This window comes from Pristis pectinata, chromosome 22, assembly GCF_009764475.1.
Source record: "Pristis pectinata isolate sPriPec2 chromosome 22, sPriPec2.1.pri, whole genome shotgun sequence".
Taxonomy (NCBI): Eukaryota; Metazoa; Chordata; class Chondrichthyes; order Rhinopristiformes; family Pristidae; genus Pristis; species Pristis pectinata.
The window spans coordinates 10,685,452-10,709,049 of record NC_067426.1 but is presented as its reverse complement, the minus strand read 5'-3'; the positions used below and the strand labels follow the sequence as shown (position 1 = coordinate 10,709,049).

The window sequence follows — 23,598 nt, the reverse complement described above, 5'->3', positions numbered from 1 at the left end:
GCAATCAGTTGAAGCTTGGTGCTGGGTGAGGAGAGAGAGAGGGGGGGAGGGAGTCCTCTGCAGCTTTCTGTCACAAGAGTGCCGGGAGAAGGGAGGAGCTTTTAAAGCCTCCCTAGGTGTGAGGGAGGTTGTCACGCTTCGTTTAAGGAATATAAGAGCTCTGTTTTAATTTCAAAAATAAACTTTATTCATAATAAAAGAAACATACAAAAAGAAACAGTGCAAAACCTTGTACATTCTTAATGTCAATACATTCAGTATTGTTAACACTTTTTTTAAAACCATAGCAACACTATCACTCATGTGACCCCTCTGGGGTGATACAGCCTTCTATTGTTTGAGGGGCTTCCCCACCTGACACAGTCCCTCAAATATCCAGTAGTAGAAGGAGCCTAGACTGTGGTCCTTCCCCACAGAGCCTTTGCATTGGCTGCACCGAGCTTCAGTGAGTCCCTCAGCACATTTTCCTGCAGCCTGGAATGTGCCAGTCAGCAGCATTCCCTTAGGGACATCTCACTGCGCTGGAAGACCAACAGGTTTCAGGCAGACCAAAGAGCATCTTTCAATGAGTTGATGACCTTTCAGCAGCACTTGATCTCCATCCGTGCGTGTGTCCCTGGGAACAGCCCGTTGATCAGACAGTCCTCTGTTACGCAGCTGCTTGGGATGAACCAAAACAATCTCTGTTATCCAGCAGACTTGACAGATTCTGAGGGAGACACAAGAGATTCTGCAGCTGCTGGAATCTGGAGCAACACACATAAAATGCTGGAGGAACTCGGTCAGGCAGCATCTGTGGAGGGAAATAAACAGTCGATATTTTGGGCCGAGACCTTTCATTAGGACTGGAAGGGAAGCGGGCAGAAGCCAGAATATGAAAGTAGGAAGAGGGGGAGAAGCACAGGCTGGCAGGCGAGAGGTGAGTCCAGGTGAGAGGGGGAAGGTAGGTGGGTGGGGGAGGGGGGGATGAAAGGGAGTGATGTGAGAAGCTAGGAGGTGATAGTTAGAAGAGACAAAGGACTGAAGAAGAGGGAATCCAATAGGAGAGGACAATAGACCATGGAGTAAAGGGAAGGAGGTGGGGAACCAGAGGGAGGTGATGGGCAGGTCATCAGGGCGGGTGAGGGGGCCACAGGAATGAGGGAAAACAAAGGTGGGTGGAAAGAGGGAAGGTTACTGAAAGTTAGAGAAATCGCTGTCAGGTTGGAGACTACCAAGACAGAATATGAGGTGTTGCTCCTCCAAACTGTGTCTGGCTTCAAAGTGGTAGTAGAGGAGGCCGTGGATAGACATGTCAGTGTGGGAATGGGAAGTGGAATTGAGGGGGGTGGCCGCCAGGAGATCCTGGCTGTTGCAGCAGACAGAGCGAAGGTGCTTGACGAAGCGGTCACCCAATTTGTGTCAGGTCTTATTGAGAGACCACACCGGGAGCACCGGATGCGATACATGAGGAGCTCCCTCAGCCTTCCCCTGATGTCACCCGAGACACTCCCGCAATCTCCCCTAACGTTAGGGTTAGGGTGACAGCTGACAGCAGTTGATTGCCCCTCTTATATTTATTCTTCACATCACCTGGGGTTATTCGCTTCACTGCTAACTGCCAAATTGAGGTTTAGGGTTAAGGTATATTAAAAACGTAAACATCTTATTTTTAATACATATACAACTCCCTTTTAGTGATTTGCCTCCAAACTTTCAGGCTGCGGATTTCAAACTGTAACTGATTGAGTAAGTAATTTGTCACCATCTCCTCCTTTTTGCCAAACACCTTAAATCTGGGTCCTCCAGTTCCCAAGTATGTAAAAATGTGTGGAGTAGAACTTAAGTTTATATTAACTTATGTTTGCCCTCATCTTGTAATGTACTGTACTGCTGCTGCTAAAGGCTGATTTTGATGACGTTTATATTCTGTGTATTTATGCCTATGAAAACAATAAACTTGAACTTGAGTACAGTACACTTACACTTTTGCATTGAGCTTTTAGCACTGGTGAAACAAGACAAGATCCCATTCGATCTTCTTCCTATCCACTCTATTTAAACCCTTATCACCTTGAACTCCTCGATTAAATCTGCTCTTATCTTTCTTTGTTTTAAGGAGAACAATCCATTCACTTTTGATCAGGGAAGATTTAACTCCCTGTTTTAACCCTACTAAATCAAAGTAGACTTTTGTCACTGAGATTTTGGATGAAGTTTTACCAAATGTTTTATAGAAAAGAAATGAGATTTTCTCAGTCATTAGCAGTGGAATCAAACAACCGGGTGACACAATAGTACAGCTAGCAGAGCAGTTGTCTCAAAGCTCCAGTGACTCAGGTTCAATCCTGACCTCCAGTGCTGTCTGTGTGGAGTTTGCATGTTCTCGCTGTGACTGTGTGGGTTTCCTCTGGGTGCTCCAATTTCTTTCCACATCCCAATGGGTTGGTAGGTTTACTGGCCACTGTGAAAGATCCCTAGTGTATAGGTGAGTGGTAGAATCTGAGGAGAGTCCATGAGAACGTTGGGGGAAAATACGCTCAATGTAGGATCAATGGAGGATGCGTATAACTGAGTGCCTGATGGTCAGTACAGACTCAGTGGGCTGAAGGGCCTGTTTTCGTGCTGTATGAGAATGTATAACACCAACATCTTTAGTCTCACCTATTACTGTTCCCAAGACAGGTTCAATGAAGCACCAAGAATCAGACTCACAGCTCGTTATTACAAATCACAGGTTGCCCAACAATATACCACGTCTACAATTTAGTAATAAATATCTTTCCGTTGAATATCTATTAAATCCCCCATCTGTGCAGCGTTTTAAATAAATTCAACTCATGCTTTTAATCTTTTTAAGCTCTGAAAGACCCTTATAACTCATAAGATCAGCACATCTTTTTATTTTAAATTATGGCTGATGGATAGTTCTGATACTGCCAAGCCTTTTGAGCCTTGCACCTAATTTCCATGAAGGACTTGGCCAGATTGGGAAAGAAGCTATATAATCCTCCAAAGAATGAATAATTCTACCAGGCTGCATATCAATATTTTTGCACAAATTACCATATTTGAACTCACACTGAAACTGGAATAATAAATATCATTTCAAGCTAATAAGAAGATGAAATTAATTCTTCATTACAAAACTGGATGGATTCTTCTTGCATTCCAAGCTACAGTTGTCCCTTCCCTTTCTCTTCCTCTTTGTATCATTTCGTTATTCTCCCTGCTCCCTTGTTGTCCGTCTTGCATCCTTTTTGTCCCTGTAATCCCTTTCATTTTGCCGGTAGGATTTCACTCTCATCCACTGGATTATGTTGTAAAAGTACGTGCCACGAGGGGGTGTGTGGGGCGATTGATGATAGAATCCACAGAGTGAATGGTAACCCTTACCAAATCCTTGACGAGGCTGCAGAGTATATCAGCAGCGAGAGGGTCCATGGCGAAATGGTGGCGTTTTCACTGACCAGTGAGCCGAACTTTCCTACACTGTGGCCCAGATGAATGGCGCTTCCCGTTTTAGCTCGGGGCTCCTCCCAATGGATGAAATTGACATGCAGGGAGGCCCCGCCCCCAGCCTACCAGCAGTCAAAGCTGTCACTGAGATTGAATTTTGTAAGTGTGTTTGGCACCCAGAAACACTCAACCACCAATGGAAATTGGAAACATGGCTTCTGGATAAATCAAAATTATTAAAACACTTCAGAAAAATTAAAGCACTAAAAACACACACATGTTCAAACGTACATTTACATCAAGGGAATTAAATCAAATAAAAGGTAAATTAATTTCTATTTACCATTGAATGGACAATCGTTCAATCCCATTGAAATCAATAACTTGTGTCAGGTCTCACCTGCTGCAGATTTAGCTGGTGGGTGTCCCAGCCTCAGAGCTGAGGAATCTGAGGATGTCTCTGCTCCCCCATTTGACACCATGAGATAGTGTGCAGGTGTGGTAATAGCAGCAATTAACAGGAACAGAGGGTTGAGCATCAAGTTGTGCTTGAGTAGACAGCATATATGTATATGATATTGACTCTGTGTGTGCATGTGTGTGTGTGCGTGTGTGTGTGTGTGTGTGCCTGTGTCTGTGTCCACACACTTGAATGGAACAAAGCACTGGGATTTAATTAATTGGGACATGTTTGAAAAGCAGAGCAGTTCTCTTAAAGTTGGTTTTCCCTTTGTTCAGACCATACGCAGAGCTCTAAATAATTCCAGTCTCCATATCACAAATATGCTAACACAGAAATAGAGGTGCAACGATGAGATGAAACAGGGTTGGAAGAGTCCCAAGAGGAACATAAACCCTATCACAGACCTGATGGGCTGAATGGTTGTAAATTCTATCCATTTCCATGTGACATCCCACCAAGTCAGGTTTAATTTGTAGAGCTCACTGTATCCATCACTTTTGATACATTGATCAGCTTCCATTAAGTCTCCAAATTGCTCAACATTTAAAAACATTAAGTAATATTTCAAAGCAATGATTTAATTACAACCCTCCAACAGTTTTAATGCTGGTGACGTTAGCTGGTAAAGGTAAACACATAATACGGTAACACCATATGTTGTTTCCTGCCTCCAATGTATGCCATCGTTGACTTCAATCGAGCATTGCTGCCCAAGAGTGAATGTCAAGGTGTCTGCCAAGTGAGGGAGGGTTCTATGCGTTGGAAGGCTGTGTATTGTGAGTTCAGGCAAAGAAGATGTGAGCTGACAGCTCTGATTAATTATGCACTGGATCTGGGTGAGCAAAATCTGCAATAAAGTGCAGTCTCACTAATTATATTTTAATTAATATTTTCAGTGATATTTACTAACACAGTACCTTATGGATTGGAAGCTCATTTATCACATTGCTCGGAAACTTTGGGAGAGCAATGTAATTAATTTGTAACCTGTAGAGTATTTGAGGCCAGGGTAAAGCTGTGTGGGAAGAATGTATTTATAGCTGTGGAACTTTTGACCTCCTTTTGGTACCATTGCCTCCCTGTCAAACCAATATTAGGCCTGAAAATTTGCAAAGGAATTATTACCCCTTTATCATTTGGCAATCAATAATACTTCAAACCAAAACTTCCAAAAATTGAAGCAGCTTTAAAAAATATTCAGCCTGGTTCCAGGTTATAAATAGACTTGGCATTGTTGGAGAAAGGAGTTTTGATTCATTATCACGAAAACCGACAGAAACCGGGGGAATTTTTGTGGCTCTCCATAAAATCCCTTTAATCATTCTTGACACTGTTCCCCATCCTTCATTGATGCATGCAATGACACCCTGTTCAATGTTTTTTTAATTGAAAAGTGCAATATTAAATCTTAAACTTGCCATGAAGCTACTTAAAGGAATTTTGTCACTGTGAAAATCAATTCAATCAACTTTGTTCAGATAGTCAAGGCAGAGTGATATTTCAATACCTTTTTGTCAAGTATAAGTGACATGACAGCCTATTTTATACTGTTCACATTGGCCCATTCCTCCAACCAGTTCTTTCTGGAGATGGTGACCTCTTAAAGAATAGGAAGGCTGGTAAACTCATCCTTAAAGCTCTGTGATATTTCAGGTAGCAAAATAAATGGTAATTTTTACAATGTTCTGAAAAGGTTGCTGATTGACTAACAGACTTACTGAGTGAACTCATTTCTCTTTCAGGATTCCATCCAGGAGCACTGGTGGGTAATCCTCGTCTCTCTATTCACAATTTCTTTCTTCCTCTGTGTTCTGATTGGTCGGGTAGTGGCCAGGCATGATGTTGGATCCATTAGCTGCTCTGTGTCACATTCCTGTGATTTAACCTGGTTAACAGCTGTAGATGACTTCAATATTGCTTCTATTGCAGAAGACAAAGAATGAATGAAAATACATTGCCTGTTTGATTAATCCCCTCCATTCCCAAGATGTTATTCCTGCTCTGTTGGGAATGAAGGTGTGTACTCAGTTCAGGATCTCATTCTGGCCTTTGGTTTGGGTTCAGTCTGATCCTTGATTTGAGATCCAGTATTTCAGTCCAATCCTTGGTTTGGGATCCAGTAGTTGAGTCCAATGCTTGATTTGAGATCCAATATCTCAGTCTAATCCTTGATGTGAAATCCAATATCTCTGTCTAATCCTTGACTTGAGAGCCAGTATCTCAGTCTAATCCCTGGTTTGGGATCCAATATTTCAGTCTAATCCTTGATCTGAGATCTAGTATCTCAGTCCAATCCTTGATTTGAAATCCAATATCTCAGTCTAATCCTTGATTTGAAATCCAGTATCTTTATCCAGTTTGAATGCTGCCATTTGGGTGCTCCTGGGTGAGCATGCCTTCGGATTCCACCTCCTGAGGGCTAGTTACTGTTCATGGCCATTCTGGTTCACCAGACAGCCATTGTAGTTAGCCCCCAAGTTTCCTTAGACCCACAGGTTCAGAAAAGGTTAGTGTGGCTGTGGGGATCACTTGGGGGTGGAATGCGAAGTGTGGGCCAGGGCAACAACAATCCCACTCAATTCCTGTTCCACAGATTTGTGCAAAATGTGACTGATTACACTCCTGTGAAGCATCTTGTAAAAGGCACTAAAAAGGATTTGTGTGTGGCTCAGTTTTACATTCAATGTACCCACTAAATTCGCTGGCCCTTGTGATAGCACTGGAGGTAAAAGGAGTTAAAAAGCATCATCTTTAGCATGGTTTCATACAACCTCCAAGAAGAAAAATCATTGGGGAGTTGAGAACAATTAAAATTAAAACAAAATGCAGTGCATATGCTGGAAATCTTAAAAACAATGCAAAAAATGGTGGAGATACTCAGCAAGACAAGCAGCAACTGTGGAGAGAGAAACAGAGTTAATGTTTCAGGTCAATAGCCTTACATCATGTCCTGATGAAGTCTTTACTCTGTTTCATCTTAGAAAGGATCCAACTAACCTGCTAAGTATTTCCAACATCTCCTATTAATATGAAACTTTTGGGTATATTATTAGTTTTCCTTGCACATTTACTGTATATTATTCATAAATCATATGTTGATGTGGGGGGAGTCTGAGGCAAAGGCTGTTTAACAGGATGGGTCTAGTCATCCATAGTACGGTAGTGTAGCGGTTAGTGCAACACTATTACGGTGCCAGCGACCCGGGTTTAATTCCAGCCACTGTCTGTCAGGAGTTTGTACGTTCTCCCCGTGTCTGCGTGGGTTTCCTCCGGGTGCTCCGATTTCCTCCCACATTCCAAAGACCTACGAGTTAGGAAGTTGTGGGCATGCTATGTCGGCGCCGGAAGCGTGGCGACACTTGCGGGCTGCCCCCAGAACACTCTACGCAAAAAGATGCATTTCACTGTGTGTTTCAATGTACATGTGACTAATAAAGAAATCTTGTCTTGTCTGGAACAGTACAGCACAGTAATAAGCCATTCTGCCTATAATGTTGTGCCAAACTAATTAAGCTAATGACATTTAATCCATTCTGCCTGCACATGGTCCATATCCCTCCATCCATGTGCCTATCTAAGACCCTCTTAAACACCTCTATCGTATCTTCCTCCATCACCACCCCTGGCAGCACAGTCCAGGCACCCACCACTCTCTGTGTAAAAAACCTGCCCCACACATCTCCTTTGAATTTACCCACTCTTATCTTAAATGCATGTCCTCTAATATCAGACATTCTGACTCTGGGAAAAAGATACCGGCTATCTATCTATGCATCTCATAATTTTATAAACTTCTGTCAGGTCAACCTTCAGCCTCCACTACTCCAGAGAAAACAACCTCGCTTTATATCACATGCCCTCTAATCCAGGCAGCATCCTGGTAAACCTCTTCTGCACCCTCTCCATAGCTGCCACATCCTTCCTGTAATGGGGCAACCAGAATTAAGTGCAATACTCCAGATGCAGCATAACTCCAGTTGAACCCTCAGTGTTACGTTGAAGCAGGGTTGACCCAGTGACATCCACTGGTTTGGCAGAGGCAACATCACAAACTTTTAATGGGGTGAGTTTTCAAAACTGAACCAATCTCTTTTTTCAGGTGCAAGTTTGACTGACTGCAGTTTCTTTTCCTCTCCAGGTCAGGGTAAACAGGGGACGTCCTGGTCGTAAGGAAGCAGGGTGCAGAAAACAAGGGGCACAGACACAGTCTGCAATCAACCGTCAAAAGCAGACACTATTTGGGGATTTTGTCAAAGAATAAGAATGCTCCAAGAGGCACAAAGAGAGGGAGAGAGCAAAGTACAGGAGGATTGTAGGGAATTCAGACAAAGAAACTTCAGTGGTAACTGGTTGTAAATTTCATTGAAACTTCACAGAACCCAGAGAATTTTGGTATTTTTAGGATTAGACAGGTACATTGGCGCCCTCTGATGTTGGATGTCCATAATGACTGGCTGTATTCACAAAGCAGTCCTTCCCCTGCAAGAACACCCTTAGAAAGAGGAAATTTAGCATTTACAGAGAGGTGGCGCCATCAGTAGCTCAGGTCAAGTGAAGGGAAGGTGGAGGGTGGTATCGTAAGTCCCAGTTTTTCGACAGTCTTTTTTTAGCCTGTCAGGTGTGCTGATTGGCCCAGTGTCTGGTTCCATTGTCCAATCAGAAAGAAGCATTTGTGACTTCAGTCCCTTTGCAAAAGACTTCTGTCCGTGCTGAAGCTGAATGGCTGCATTGCAAAGTTTGCTGCAACTCTTCCAACTCTAAATGGTGTTGAGGTAATGAGCAGGAAGATGTGGATGCTGGCAAGGCCGTCAAACTGGCTGTGATGCCAAGAGACAGGAGACTGGTTAGGAGCATTTTCAGGTGCCGGAAAAAAGTCTGTTTTTGCTTGAAGTTCTGTACGTGCTTTCCTGGGTGTGCTGACTGAGTGTGTATATTGTTGATTTTTATTTGAAGAGGCACAGTGATTCAGCCGTGGGACATCCCATGGTAGTACAAGTCAAACTGAAATCATTGGGCCCCAAACCTCTTTCTTCATCTAACTCTTGGCAATTTTGTGGTCAGAGCTGGTGTTGGTGTTGACGATCTCTGATTAATAGTTTTGGGAATAGCTTACCATTCTTTCGATCCCAGTCTACAAATAGAAAGGTTTCGGTGCCACCAAAAGCAGATACCACAGAACTTGCACCCAGTCAAAGAGTGACCTCCGAACCTTCTGCAATCAATAGGTCTATACTTATTGGCTTGGGTTTGACTCTTACCCCAGAATGGTTGCCAATGCAGCAGTAAGCTTGCATAAAGAAATGTATGGTTTCCCATTGAAGTGCAGTTGGTCAAATATCCTCATTGTGCAGAGATGCTTATTGTCTGAGGCTGTACAAGGTACTTCTGGAGATAGGTAACCTTTGGGGCATCCAAGCACATTTACTATGCATCCCCCAATTGTTTGTGTGTTAATTTTTCCACATTGCATCTTCTGGATAAACAGTTGACATTTGTGGCAGGACTAAGAGTAATCTAGTTGACTTCCTGGTCCATAGTCTGCATTGTGAGGTGCTTAATCCTCGTCTGCGCATTGGCGAGAGTGACTGGGGCAGGGGAACAGGGTGAATGGTGAGCAGGAGAAAAGTTGGGTAGGGGGAGGGGGGTGTCATTCCATTCTTGATATCCTGGCAATGATTTGTATGCAGTTCTTTAGGTCTAGTGGTCTTTGTGCTGTTTGACATTTATAAGCTATCAGGGCTGGGGTGGGATTGGTGGTAGGGGTGGGGATGGTGTTGATGTTTTTGTATTACCATGAAGATCTAGTGGTCACTCCAGCAGTTCTGCTGGGTTCAATGAGTCTGGTCACTAGCTGTTTAATGGGGAATATGTGTCTTTATTCATTTTCTCTCTTATTAGTGCAGGAAGATTTACAATTGCCTTTCAGTTGCCAGGATTGTGCTTTGGCTTTCTTGGACTTTATGGTACTGAAAGCGAACTCTCTGTTTCTCCATCACTGCTCTTCATCAAGAAGAAAATAGGGACCAGTTAAAAAAATTGTCACCTTTGCCAAGCCCTATTTGAGTGAAGAGCAGAAATTAGTTGGATTGGGCTCTTGCTGGGGCCATTGGTAATCATTTCCCTTAAATGTCACTAAGTTCAACAAGCACCAAAGGAAAGTCCTCAAGAAGAGTTCTTGGACTTTTAGCAGGGAAACTTTTAGGGGGTTGAACCTTTTTCCCCTTGGCTTGGGTCACCCTACAGGAAGCAATATCCCAGCTCAGTAGGCAGAAAGGTAGCTACTTTTTGGTCATGTGGGCACTGCTGGCAAACGTGGCAGTTAATGCCCATTTTTAGTTGCCTTTGATAAGCCCCCTTCACAACCCCCTTCATGTATTACTGCAGCCCAACTGGTGAACGTACTCCCACAGTACTGTCAGGGAGAAAGTTCCTGAAAGTAGACCTGATGATGATGAGGCAACGACGATATATTTCCAAGTCGGTGGGGGGTGTGTGATGGAGGGACACCAGTTGGTGGCAACCTGATCCACAGATCCTGCTCTGAAAATGAGCAGGGGAGGCACCAGCGACCAGTTTGAAATGCCAGCCTCCCACCTCAGTACACCCCAGAGCAGGGCACCAGTGTCCAGGACACAGAAGCTCGCCTGATCCTGGAGCTGCTCATAGCAGACAGGATGTGGGGGTTACCGGGCAGGCTGAGAGGGCAGTAAGCAAGTTACAGTTTCAGCACGTTTCCAAGGCTTAGACCTGTCTTGTGAATACAGCCACTGGTCCAGACGCCTTAAAACTTTTTTGACAACCTACTGAATGTGATCACAGCTTTTCTGCCACACATTATCTTTGAAAATGTTGCTGTACAAGATTATCACTCTGAATTTTGTAAAAGCTGATGGAAAATAAAATGAAGGCTGCAGCCAGTTTTAATAGTAGACTGTGTGTTGATTTGAAAAATTGTTTGCATGTAATCCCTTCCTGTCTAATTATCAATCGAGAGGAGAGAGGGTTATATTCTACCACTTTGAGATGTCCCAAAGTATTTTACAACAATGTAGTACTGATAAACTGTTGTAGGAAGCACAAAACAAGCAATGAAATAGAGGAAAGATTTTGATTTAGTATTATTGGTCAGTGGATAAATACTGGCGTAGGGTACTGGGGTGAAATCTGCAACACTTCTTCGAAACAATTCCGTATACCTTTCAGTACCGTAAGCAAGAAGCTCACATCAACCTGACAGAGTGGTTAGACTTTGGTGTTATATCTCATCTGAAAGATTGGCAGTAAAGCAGTCAGGACGCCAGCCAAGATGTGTTTGTGCTTGTCTCAGAAGTGGGATTTGAACTCATAACCTTCTGACTCGGGGGCTTTTTATGATTCCATTGTGGGCTGTGACCATCCGGTAGCACGGTAGTGTAGCGGTTAGCGTAACGCTATTACAGCGCCAGTGACCCAGGTTCAGTTCCGCCACTGTCTGTAAGGAGTTTGTACGTTCTCCCCGTGTCTGCGTGGGTTTCCTCCAGGTGCTCCGGTTTCCTCCCACGTTCCAAAGACGTACAGGTTAGGAAGTTGTGGACATGCTATGTTGGCGCCGGAAGAGTGGCGACACTTGCGGGCTGCCCCCAGCACATTCTCAGTGTACAAAAAGCAAAAAGACATATTTCACTGTGTGTTTCGATGTACGTGTGACTAATAAACAAATATCTTAGTATCTTATCTTGACCAGGCCAACTTGAACTGAGGGGGGCTTTAAGCTACAGCAGATGACAGTTGAAGGCCCATCATAGTGCTGTGGGTCTGGAGTTACATACAGACCAGAGCAGTGTTGGATTCGACTGTTTCAATTAGTTTTTTTAACATGTATAGTGGTTAATACACCTCAAGTGACTGCACAAGGAATGGCCACTTCCTAGCTTATTGGTTCGTCCATCAGGTGAAAATGTGTTTTCTCATTGGTTGGTTTGGCCACAGGTTCCTTTTGTCTCGGCTCATCTCCCAGTAGTAAAGCTAGAGCCCTGTGCTCTGTGACTGTTTCTTTGTTTTAAACTTTTCCAATAAAACTTTGTGAAGCACCAGTTGTTTTCAACTCATTCCTGGACTCCTGAAAGAACCTGCGGATTCGAAAATAACTGGATCCGACAGCAGGTAAGGATGGCAGATCTCATTCACTGAAGGGCTTTGAGGAGAAACTGGTAATTTTGTGGTTGCTGTTATTGGTGCTACCTTACTCTTACTCTTCCAGTAAGTGTCACAGTCTAGCATTAAAGTCAACCTCCAGGTCAAACAGCCTTTGCACAGATCTTCCTTTCATTGACACACCCAGTATAGCATATCAGTGACAAATGATGAAATATTGTAGCCAAAATGAAGTTGATTTTTGTTGTCCTATTGGAGAGCACATTGCTAAGTTGCTGAGGCTTCTGGCCAACTACATTGGTCTTGCATCCTGACCGGATTACCTCAGTGTTTCCAGGTTAAAGAATGGAAAACATCAGGAACTTGGTGCTCCTGGTAGCTATGGAAAGTAAATGCATGGATGCTGAGCCAAACTCCAGTGTCTCCCACGTTAGAATTATCAACTGTCATTCACTATCTACATAATGCCACCTGAATGAGCTAATGGGAAGTGGAACGATTTGTTTAATCTGAGACAGTGAGAGGTCACCTTAATATAATGAAGGATATGTCAATTCATTCAGCCAAAACTGTGCAAAAGTTTTCTTATCCAATGTCATGTGAAGCGGAGAAGCATCAGTGATGCATTGACTTAATCTGATCTGGAGTAACGCTTACCTCCAGTGCAGGAATGTAAAGAACTAGAGCTAGGGTAGCAGTAATCTGCAAATCCCTCCCCAAAAGACTGATATTGGTGGATGCGGAGCATTGAATCCCAAGACTGACAAACATACCTCCTGAATTCCACGATATTCAAGTGCAAATTTATAAATAGAACATTAATAAACTGAGGAAAACATGTGAGACACAAGAGACTGCAGATGCTGGAATCTGGAGCGACACACAATCTGCTGGAGGAGCTCAGCTTGTCGAGCAGCATCTGTGGAGGGGGGGAGGGGGAAGGAATTGTCGATGCTTCAGGTTGAAATGTGATGCAGGGTTTCGTCCCAAAATGTTAACAATTCCTTCCCCCCCCCCCCCCCCCCACAGATTCTGCTCGACAAGTTCCTCCAACAGATTGCATGTTGAGGAAAATGTGTACTTTGAATTACACTGGAGTCAACTTTCTGATACTCCGATCCAATCTTGTCTCTGCTTCCCATTCTCCCAGCCCAAAGCCTGACACTGGCCATCTTTTTCATGACCGTCCTGTCCATGACTTTTATGAAAAGGGAAAAAAGAAAAATAAAGAGCGCTGTTCCTGTATGCAAGATTGTAAATCTCTCCGGCCATCTCAGTGGCATGAGGAAACAGTGAAGCACATTCAGTAAAGTGAAGGTCTCCCTGCCCATTTACCCCACGGGATAGCTGGATGTGTGTGAATTTTCACCGTTATACCACACTTGTCTTTACACTTGGCATCTGGGTCATCAAGAATAATGTGTTCAGAAGCGTGCAGTGTAACACCTTTAGATTGAGCAGGGGTGAACCAGAATAAACTATCAGAATATTTAAGGGCATCTTTTCTGAGTGCTCTCACTGAAGCTGTAATATGCCCTCATATCCAGGATTTTCCAATCAATTGATTTTGATGAATATAATGTTGCTGGCAGTCTGTGATTATTCTGTATGCAAGAGGTGTGAAAGTCTAGCCCTTAACGGAGCTTTAATAATAGCAGTTTACACAATAATGGGATACAGATTGTGATTTCCTGCAGAGAGAAATCAACTTCCATGTTCCTGTTTTAAGGAGAGAGAAGTCAACTGGAGAAGTTCTCCGTAGACTGTTCTCCATAGACAGAGAGGGGAGATTTCATGGATTTCTTCAACATCGTCAACAGCTGTGATAGAGAAGGTTGGAAGAAACTATTTCCTCTAGGAGGAGGACGAGTTACCAGATGACGTAATTGGTAAGGACGGACGGTGAGGGCGTCTACAGGGCGAGTTGTTGTGTTTGGGAACGTACTGTCTAACCAGGCAATGGAAGCGGTTTCAGTAGTAACTTTCAAAAGAGAATTCTTGAAAAGGAAAAACTTGCAAAGCTCTGGAGAAAGAGTGAGGGAATGGGACACATTAGTGCACTCTTTCAAAGAGATGGCACTCGCCTCCTGTGTTGCTTTAATCAGCAATTCCACATAAATTGTTGGTAATAGTCAAAACCCCAGAGAATATCTTTATCACTGTGCTATAGACAAGTAGGTCAATGGTGTTGTTGCAATAAGTTGGAAAGTTTGAACAATTTACCACAAGATGGAAATTTGACAAACTTCTTGTAGGACATAGTTCCTCCATCCAATAGTTTCTGGAAGGAAAACACAATCCATTGCTTAAGAATTTTGGACAAGCCTCCACTGCTATTCAGTAAGATCAGCATTCCAGTGCCTCATCCACTTTACTGCCTGATCCCCACATCCATAAACTTCCATCATATCCAGCCTTCAATATATGTATTCAAGGAGTGAGCATGTCTTCCCTCTGGTTAGAGAATTCCAGATTCGGAACCCTCTGAGGAAAGACATTTCTCCTCATTTCAGTCCTGAATGTCCAACCCTCTTATCCTGAGATTATCTCCCCTCATCCTGGACTCTCCAGCGTGCATGGTGACGCAGTGGCACAGCGAATAGTGCTGCTGTCTCACAGCTCCAGGAACCCAGGTTCAATCCTGACCCCTGGTGCTACCTGCGAGAGTTTGCACCTTCCCACTGTGACTGCGTGGGTTTCTCTTGTGTTCTCTGGTTTCTTCCCACATCTGGTAGGTTAATTTGCTCCTGTAAATTAGCCTAATAAGTGGCAACAACAGTCAAAGGTGAGTTGATGGGAATTTGAGAGTGGACATGTTGCAGGGTTACAGAGAATTAAGGAAAGGGGGTGTATGTAGGTCTGATGGAATTGCTCTGCTTGGGAGCTAGCATGAATCCAGTGGGCTGAATGGTCACCTTCTGCGTTGTAATAAATAAGTAAATATATCCAGATGAAAGCAGCTCTCAGCATCTACCCAGTCAGTCCCTCTTAGAACCTTCTATCAGATTCCTTCTTCTTCAGTCCTTTGCCTCTTCCACCTGTCACCTCCCAGCTTCTCACATCACTCCCTTTCATCCACCCCCTCCCCCACCTTCCTACCTTCCCCCCCCCCCCCCCTCACCTGGACTCACCTATCACCTGCCAGCTTGTGCTCCTCCCCCTACCCTTTTATTCTGGCTTCTGCCCTCTTCCTTTCCAGTCCTGATGAAGGGTCTCGGCCCAAAACGTCGACTGTTTATTTCCCTCCATGGATGCTGCCTGACCTGCTGAGTTACTCCAGCATTTTGTGTTCGTTCCTCTTAGAACCCTCGCTTGTTTCAATGATGTTGCCCTATCATGCCACTAAACGCTGTGAGTCTAGGCCAGATCTGCTCAATGTTTTCAAATAGGACAATCATGTCACCCCAGGAATCAATCCCGTGATTCTACACTGCACCACCTCAAGGCAAGTGTTTCTGTCTTGAAGTTCATCTCCTTTCATATCACTGAACACAGGTGTATAGTCTCAACAGTACATTGTGCTCTTCCTCTGAGGTACAGTTTCATTCAACAGAATGAATCTCAGATTAAGACTACAATGAACTGCTGATAATATGTACAGAATTTAGTGCAATCAAACAGAGATTAATTTTGAGGCTGTCATTCCATAGTTACAGAGATCGAAATTGTATGTCATACTCCAGGTATGGTCTCACCTGTACAAGTCTTCCTTATAGAGTCAGACAGCACAGAAACAGGCCCTTCAGCCCAACTCATCCATGCTAACTGTGTTGCCCAGCAGACTAGTCCCATCTGCCTGCGTTTGGCCCATAGCCCTCTAAACCTCTCCTATTCATGTACTTATCTAGATGGCTTTTAAATGTCGCTAATGTGCCCACCTCACCCTCTATTTCTGGCAGCTCATTCCAAATACGCATCACCCTTTGCGTTCAGAAGCTGCCCCTGATGTCCTTCGTAAATTCTCACCTCTGATCTTAAACCTGTGCCCTCTTGTTTTTAGCACCCCCTCCCTGGGAAAAAGACTACGTGCTTTCGCCCTGTCTATGCCCCTCTTTGATCTTGTATACCTCTATCAGGTCACCCCTCAATCTCCTACATTCCAGGGAATAAAGTCCTAGTCTGTGCAACCTCTCCATGTAACTCAGGGCCCCCAAGTCCAGGCAACATCCTGGTGAATACTTACTGCACTCTTTCCAGTTTAATAACATCTTTCCTGTAACAGGGTGACCAAAACTGCACACAATACTCCAAGTGCGGCCTCACCAATGTCTTATATAACTGCAACATAACTTCCCAACTCCTATACTCAATGAGTATACTCAATTCAGTGCCCTGACTGATGAAGGCCAGTGTGCCAAATGCCTTCTTCACCAACCTATCTACCTGTGACACCGCTTTCAGGGAACTATGTGCTTGCACTCCTAGGTCCCTCTGTTCCATTACAGTCTCCAGGACTCCACCACTCACTGTATTATGCTTTTAATTTCACAATTTCAAACAGAATTGTAGGCCATTCTTCCCATCATGCCTATAGGCTCTTTGACAGATATTATTAGCCTCACAAGACATTTGGCATCCAAGCATTCCTGACAATCTGGTTTATGCAACCTTTACCCTTCTGTCCTTTGCCCCTCTAAATAATCCAATGTCAACTTGCTTTTGCAAAATGCCTCCAGTGGAAAAGATAGCATGGAGAAATTCACAGAGATATCAGGATAATCGACCACAAGAAAGTGAAGGAGCATTTAGATGTGGTGACTGGAACTTTTGTCAAAGAAGCAAGTTTCAGAGAAGGAGATTGAGATTCAGGATTAAGGTTGAGAAGTCCAAAGGCAGAGTCAGTTCCTTAAAAACAGTTGCACGTTTCAGAAACGTAAATACCAACAAACTGATATTTGTCCCACAAAATGGGAGTTTAATGAAAAGTTACTTGTGAGATTATTTGTGAAGCATAATAGTTTTGTGCCATCTGGTGTACCAACTGTTAATTGACTGCACCAGTGCACAATGTGTCCCTGCAGCTTTGGCAAAAATCTTCATAAATAATAATAAATAAAGGCACATAGTAATATTGAATTAAAACGTCTTCAATGGGGAAAAAACAGATGTTGATGTAGAGCAGCCATGTTTAACCTTTGCAATCATTATCCTTGGAAAAGCTGAATTTCAGTTTTCATGCTATTAACTAATGCACCAGATGTTTGAATATTTAAATAAGGCAGGAGGACAATATTGATCTGATTGAACAAAATAATTAATATTCCCAAATTGTTTCTGCCTCGCTGTTTAAAGAGTAACTGTACTTTTAATTAAGAGCAGACAAGCTGTCACTTTTCCTGTTCATGTGAAGAGTCTCCGTGACGGTCTGGTTTGTAAGTGTCCTGTCCTGCGTGCAACCATGCATTACAGTGTCCTTGGCAACAGCTAGGTTGGAAAAAAGACTGGGAATCTTAAAGCACCCTTCAGAACATCTCAAAGCACTTTACAATCAAGTGCTTCTGGATTCATTGTTCTCGTGTAGGAAACTTGGCAGCCGAGTAGCCCAGAGCAAGGTATCACACAAGAAATGTGATAGTGACCTGATTATCTATGGTTGTGTGAGAGACAAATGTAGGGTAGGGAACTGTGGAGATCTTCTCTACTCTTCATCAAAAGTGCCAATTGAGCTTTTACTTCTGAAAGGACAGACTTCTCTACAGAAGGATCAGGGTCTGCTGCGATGCCTTTTGTAGTCAAATAGACTGCTATTGATCGCCACCTAAATGAAGAGCAGCCACTTCAGTGAGGTAGAGTCATAGAGTAATACAGCACGGAAACAGGCCCTTTGACCCAACTGGTCCATGCTGACCAAGTTGCCCATTTAAGCTGGTCGCATTTGGCCCATATCCCTCTAAACCTTTCCTATCCAGATAGTAGCATCAGTGAGCCAGGTACCAAGGTAAATGCGGAGTTCATTATGTTGAGAAAACCTGCAAGATATTGAAATTTGAAACTTGCTCCCCCTACTCTCCAGCAAAAAAGCTTTGAGGCTTCAGGGGGTGGGGGAGGTGCATAAGGGGTCACTGAAAAATTTTGAAACTTGAAATATTAGGGCTTTGTTAGCTTAGGGTGTAACAGGACGTGAAACCAAGGTGAATAAAGAAAGTCAAAGTACAAATCGGCAACAATCTGATTGAACTGGGGAAAGACTCAAGGTGCTTTGATGGCCCTTGAGCCCCCATCAAGGTGCGACCATTTTCATAAATGACTTCAGACCTTTCACACAGAAACCTCCTTTGACACCAGGTCTAAGCTGCACCCTGTCCCATTCACTCATCACCTCTGTGCTTGCTGGTCTACACTGGCTCCCAATCTAGCAATGACTTGATTTCACAGTATCTGGAACCTAACAAGATTTCTGCAGTCCTCCGGTTCCCACCTCCAGGAATGGACCTTGGTCTCAACTTCCTTGGACAAAATTCTGGAATTCCCTCCTAAAGGTACTCCTTATAACCTACCACGTTGATCAAGCCTTTGGTCGCTTGTCCTGATATCTCCTTACATGGCTTAGCATTGTGCTTAATTTTTGATATGTCCTGGGAATTTTGTTCTGTAAAGGGGGTATTCCAAATCCACCTTTCTCCAACTTCTTCCACATTATAAACCTGCACATGTGGACAAGGTTATGGGCTCAACTTTTCAAAGGCAGACTGAGCCCGGAGCTGCAGGATCTGAGCCAATGTTACATGAACTAAGGGGTTCTGCACAGTTGGAATAATAGGGGTGTTTTGTTGGTGCAGAGTTGTAACTGGCTGTGTAGTTGGATCTACATTCCAGTGTTTTGGATAACCGTTTCTGGGGAGGATTTTTCCTTGAGAGATTATGCAAATTTGAGCAGATTCTTGACTCGACAAATCACACGGCCTGTGTCCTGCCAGAGCTCTGATAGTTGTGGTGTTTTCATAATGCATGGTCAGAACCAGGCCAGTCAGCCCTTCAGACCTGTGACCTGTAGGCTGGAGGATCGGCTACCCTAACTGTGGGTCAAAGCAGTGATCCTCCAGCAGTGTAATAGAACTTACAACATGGCTGTATTAGGCAGTGAACACTGTAAACTGAGGCGCCTCCTTTTGTGCTGTAACAACCTTTGATTCCATGAATCCATTCTGGATTGGCGAGCATGTCTTATGAGTATAGGCTGAGCGAGCTGGGGCTTTTCTTTTTGGAGAGAAGGACGATGAGAGGTGACTTGATAGAGGTGTACAAGATGATAAGAGGCATAGTTTGAGTGGACAGTCAGAGACTTTTTCCCAGGGCGACAATGGCTAACACGAGGGGACATAATTTTAAGGTGATTGGAGGAAGGTATAGGGGGGATGTCAGGGGTAAGTTTTTTACACAGAGTGGTGGGTGCGTGGAATGCACTGCCGGCAGAGGTTGTGGGGGCAGATACATTAGGGACATTTAAGAAACTCTTAGATGGACACATGAATGATAAAGAAAGGGAAGGGTTAGGTAGACCTTAGAGCAGGATAAAATGTCAGCACAACATTGTGGGCTGAAGGGCCTGTACTGTGCTGTAGTGTTCTATGTTCCATGTTCTATGATATCTGCAGAGGAGGAACTGGGTGGGGTGGGGTGGAGGAGAAAAGAACTGCATTTCTGTCGCACCTTGTTGTCCCTTTCAGGTGTTCTCAAAGTGTCTTCCATCCCATGAAGTACTTTTTGACCTGTGGCTACTGTTGTAATGTAGAAAACACAGCAGCTAATATGTGCACAGCAAGATCACATGAAAAGTATCAAGATAGTGACCAGATAGTCTTTCTTTATAGAGATTGGTTGAGTGTTAAATCATACTAGGCACCAGGGATAACTTCTCTGCTCTTCTTTGAAGCAGCACCCTTAGATCTTTCACGTCCACTTCAAGCAGCAGATGGGCCTTGTTTTAAGTTTCACCTGAAAGACTGCAGCTGCAAAAATGCAGCACTCTCTCTGTATTGCACAAGATGTTTTTCTGAAGCAGTGCTTGAACACAGAACCTTGTGACTGAGAGGCAAGAGTGCTGTCAACTGAGCCACAAGCTGCCAAACTAGTTCCCTGCAAAAGGAAGTATTTTCTTCCCCATTCTGCATTGTCCCAAATGTCCACAAACAGCATGTTTGTTTTTTTTACGTAGCTGAGTTCCAGGTAAGTAACAGAGCAGTAGAGAAGCTGGAAGCTGCCAGCTTCCGAGTCCATTCATTGATGAAACATTATGAGCTTTTCAACAAGACGAAATGTTGTTTGCTGCTTTGTTTGAAATGATATCCTTGGCAGGGGCTTTTCTTCTGGTGAAAGTTGAAGTTATTAAAAGTTGCTTTGTACTCGTGCTTTAAAAATAAGAAAAAAATGATGGCTTTGTAACTTTAAAGTTTCCAGACACGTTTTTGCAATGCACAGTGTATGTTTTGATGCAGTTGTCTGGGAACTTCAGAAATGCAGTACAAAGGATAGGATCTTACAACAAAAGTTCAAAATGTGTCTTGTGTAACACCAGCTTAACAATATATTTTCTTCATCAATAGTCTATTTGCCTCTGTAAAATAATGCGACCCAACATGTTGCTGCCTGTTATTCTTCACAACCCCCAACACTATTTAAGATCCCAGGATAGAGGAGTCGAATAGTTTCCTTCACTGTTTATCATTCTACAAGTCTCCTATCTATTTGAATAGATTAGGTTTGAGGGGTTTCTACCATTCCTACAGAGCCAAATGTCTCCTTTCAGCTGGGCTTCCTTTAACTACACCCTATCTCCTCCCTTGTCATCGAATTGTTAACTCGGAAATGATTCCACATTTAAGTTACAACAAACTCCAGGGGGAGATAGCGGGTTGGATTCATAACTGGCTCAGTGGTAGGAAGCAGAGAGTGATGGTCAAGAGTCACTTCTCAGACTGGAGGCCAGTGTCTAGTGGTGTGCCACAGGGGGCGGAGCGGGGACCTTTGTTATTTGTAATTTGTATGAATGATTTGGATGTGAATGTACAAGGCATGATTAGTAAGTTTGCGGATGATACCAAAATAGGTGGTGTGGAAGGTTATGAAAAATTACAGGGGGATCTTGATCAGCGAGATATGTGGGCTGAGGTTTGACAAATGACTTTCCATCCAGATAAATGTGAGGTATTGCATTTTGGGAGATCAAACCAGGGTAGGACTTGTACAGTGAATGGTGGAGCCCTGGGAAGTGTTATGGAACAGAGGGATCTAGGAGTGCAAGTGCATAGTTCCCTGAAAGCGGTGTCACAGGTAGACAGGGTGGTGAAGAAGGCATTTGGCACGCTGGCCTTCATCAGTCAGGGCATTGAATTGAGTATACTCATTGAGTATAGGAGTTGGGAAGTTATGTTGCAGTTATATAAGACATTGGTGAGGCCGCACTTGGAGTACTGTGTACAGTTTTGGTCACCCTGTTATAGGAAAGATGTTATTAAACTGGAAAGAGTACAGTAAATATTCACCAGGGTGTTGCCCGGACTTGGGGGCCCTGAGTTACAAGGAGAGGTTGTGTAGACTAGGACTTTATTCCCTGGAACATAGGAGATTGAGGGGTGACCTGATAGAGGTATACAAGATCATGATGGGCATAAATAGGGTGAAAGTGCGTAGTCTTATTCCCAAGGAGGGGGTGCTAAATACAAGAGGGCACAGGTTTAAGAACAGAGGCGAGAATTTACTTGAGACATCAGGGGCAGCTTCTTCATGCAAAGGGTGGTGCGTATTTGGCATGAGCTGCCAGAAATAGTGGTTGAGGTGGGCACATTAGCAACATTTAAAAGCCATCCAGATAAGGACAGGGATAGGAGAGGTTTAGAGGGCTATGGGCCAAACACAGGCAGATGGGACTAGCTCGCTGGGCAACACAGTCAGCATGGATGAGTTGGGCCAAAGGGCCTGTTTTCATGCTGTATGAGTCTATGACTCTAAAGAATCAGGGTTGGCTGGGGAAATACACTGAAATGTTTCCATTATGTTTAGAAACTGCACTGACAGAGTGACTGTAACTGCCATCTGAGGTAAACAATAGAAATTGCCCCACTAGCCTTGCCCAATTAGCTTTGGAGATCCACCCATCAGAGCAAATACTAGACAAAAGAGATCCATGGGCAGTTCTCCTTGTCCTCTTTCAATGGTCCAAGGACACCAAGCCACATAAAGAGGTACCAGAGAAAGAGAACAAAATCTTGAACAAAAGGGTAAATTTAAAGAAGAGCGACATGTTGGGATTTGGAGAGAGAATTCCTGAGCTTAGGATCTCAGTAACTGGAAATACAATAGCCAATGGTGAGGTGAAGAAAATCAAGGATGCACAGAAAATAGATTTGGAGGAGTGCAAATATAAGGGCATTGTGTGGCCAATGGAGGCTATAGAAATCTGAAAAGCACGCTTCAACGTTTAATTCTGCATTGAAAACCAACCTAAGGGTGGACCCAACACGCTACGCTCTCCTACACCCAGAGAACAAGAAATGATTGAACATGTCCGTATATTGGGCAAGTTTTGCTTCTGGCAGGATGAGACTGCACTGACTCATGTAGTAACGAGGTTGTTTGGAAATCCACAGGAGGTCAGAAGACACAAAACAGGAAAGTGGCAGGTTAACGTTTTACCGAGAGCCCTGCATCACAACGTTTTTAGTTTCCTCCACTCTTAACCCCACCCTCCGAGCATTGGCCATTCAATGTTGTCACTCACTAGTTCTGAATAGTGTACCTTCATCCATTTTTATCTTCTGCCTTTCAAGAGTGCCAGGAAGATTTACGAGGATATTGCCAGGGCCTGAGTTATAGGGAGAGGTTGGCCAGGCTAGGTCCTTATTCCTTGGAACGTAGGAGAATGAGGGGATTCCTTATAGAAGAGATTAAAATATGAGAGGCATAGATAAGGTGGATGGTAACAGTCTTTTTCCCAGGGTAGGGGAGTCCAAAACTAGGGGGCATAGGTTTAGGCTGAGAGTGGAACGATTTAACAGGGAACTAATGGGCAACTTTTTCACGCAGAGGGTGGTGAGTATATGGAACGAGCTACCAGAGGAGGTGGTTGAGGCAGGTACAATAGTATCATTTAAGAAGCATTTGGATAGGGGCATGGAGGGGCGGGGCTTGGAGGGATATGGGCCGAACGCAGGAAATTGGGACTCGCTGGGTGGGCACCGTGGTCAGCATGGACTGGTTGGGCCGAAGGGCCTGTATCCCTGCTGTATTGCTCTATGACTTTATCTCATTCCCCCAATGCCCAGTCCAATGGGAAGACTGAGTAAGAAAGACGTTGACTTCAATCAATTCACCAACAACATTAGGACATCTCAAAGACCTTCCCAGCCAAAGGTGCTCCTGAGAAATGTTGGAATGCAGGAATGTAAATGAGAATGCCTTGGTTTATGGTACACCTACCATGTCTCGTCTAACAGAAACACCACAACTTTCACAACTCAGTACATCGCAAAGCACTTCACACCTCTTGAATCATGCTTTGAACGGTAGTCATTGCTGCAATACTGGAAATGTAGCAGCCAAATTGTGCACAGCAAGATCCCACAAAC

At 43.8% G+C, this 23,598-nt stretch overlaps 1 protein-coding gene across 4 annotated transcripts in view; it reads left to right on the top strand.

Moving 5' to 3' along the window:
• The window catches only part of nkain1 (sodium/potassium transporting ATPase interacting 1), a 440,342-nt gene extending 430,752 nt beyond the window's left edge, over nt 1–9,590 (top strand). For 3 of the 4 annotated variants that reach the window (XM_052036124.1, XM_052036122.1, XM_052036123.1), the window contains exons 7-8: nt 5,644–5,663; nt 8,040–9,590. In XM_052036124.1, the coding sequence (XP_051892084.1) occupies nt 5,644–5,663; nt 8,040–8,071 (52 nt within the window). In that variant the 3' untranslated portion in view covers nt 8,072–9,590. The remainder of the gene's footprint in view (nt 1–5,643; nt 5,664–8,039) is intronic. The other variant, XM_052036125.1, reaches the window with a different exon arrangement.
• The last annotated feature ends 14,008 nt before the right edge of the window (nt 9,591–23,598 follow it).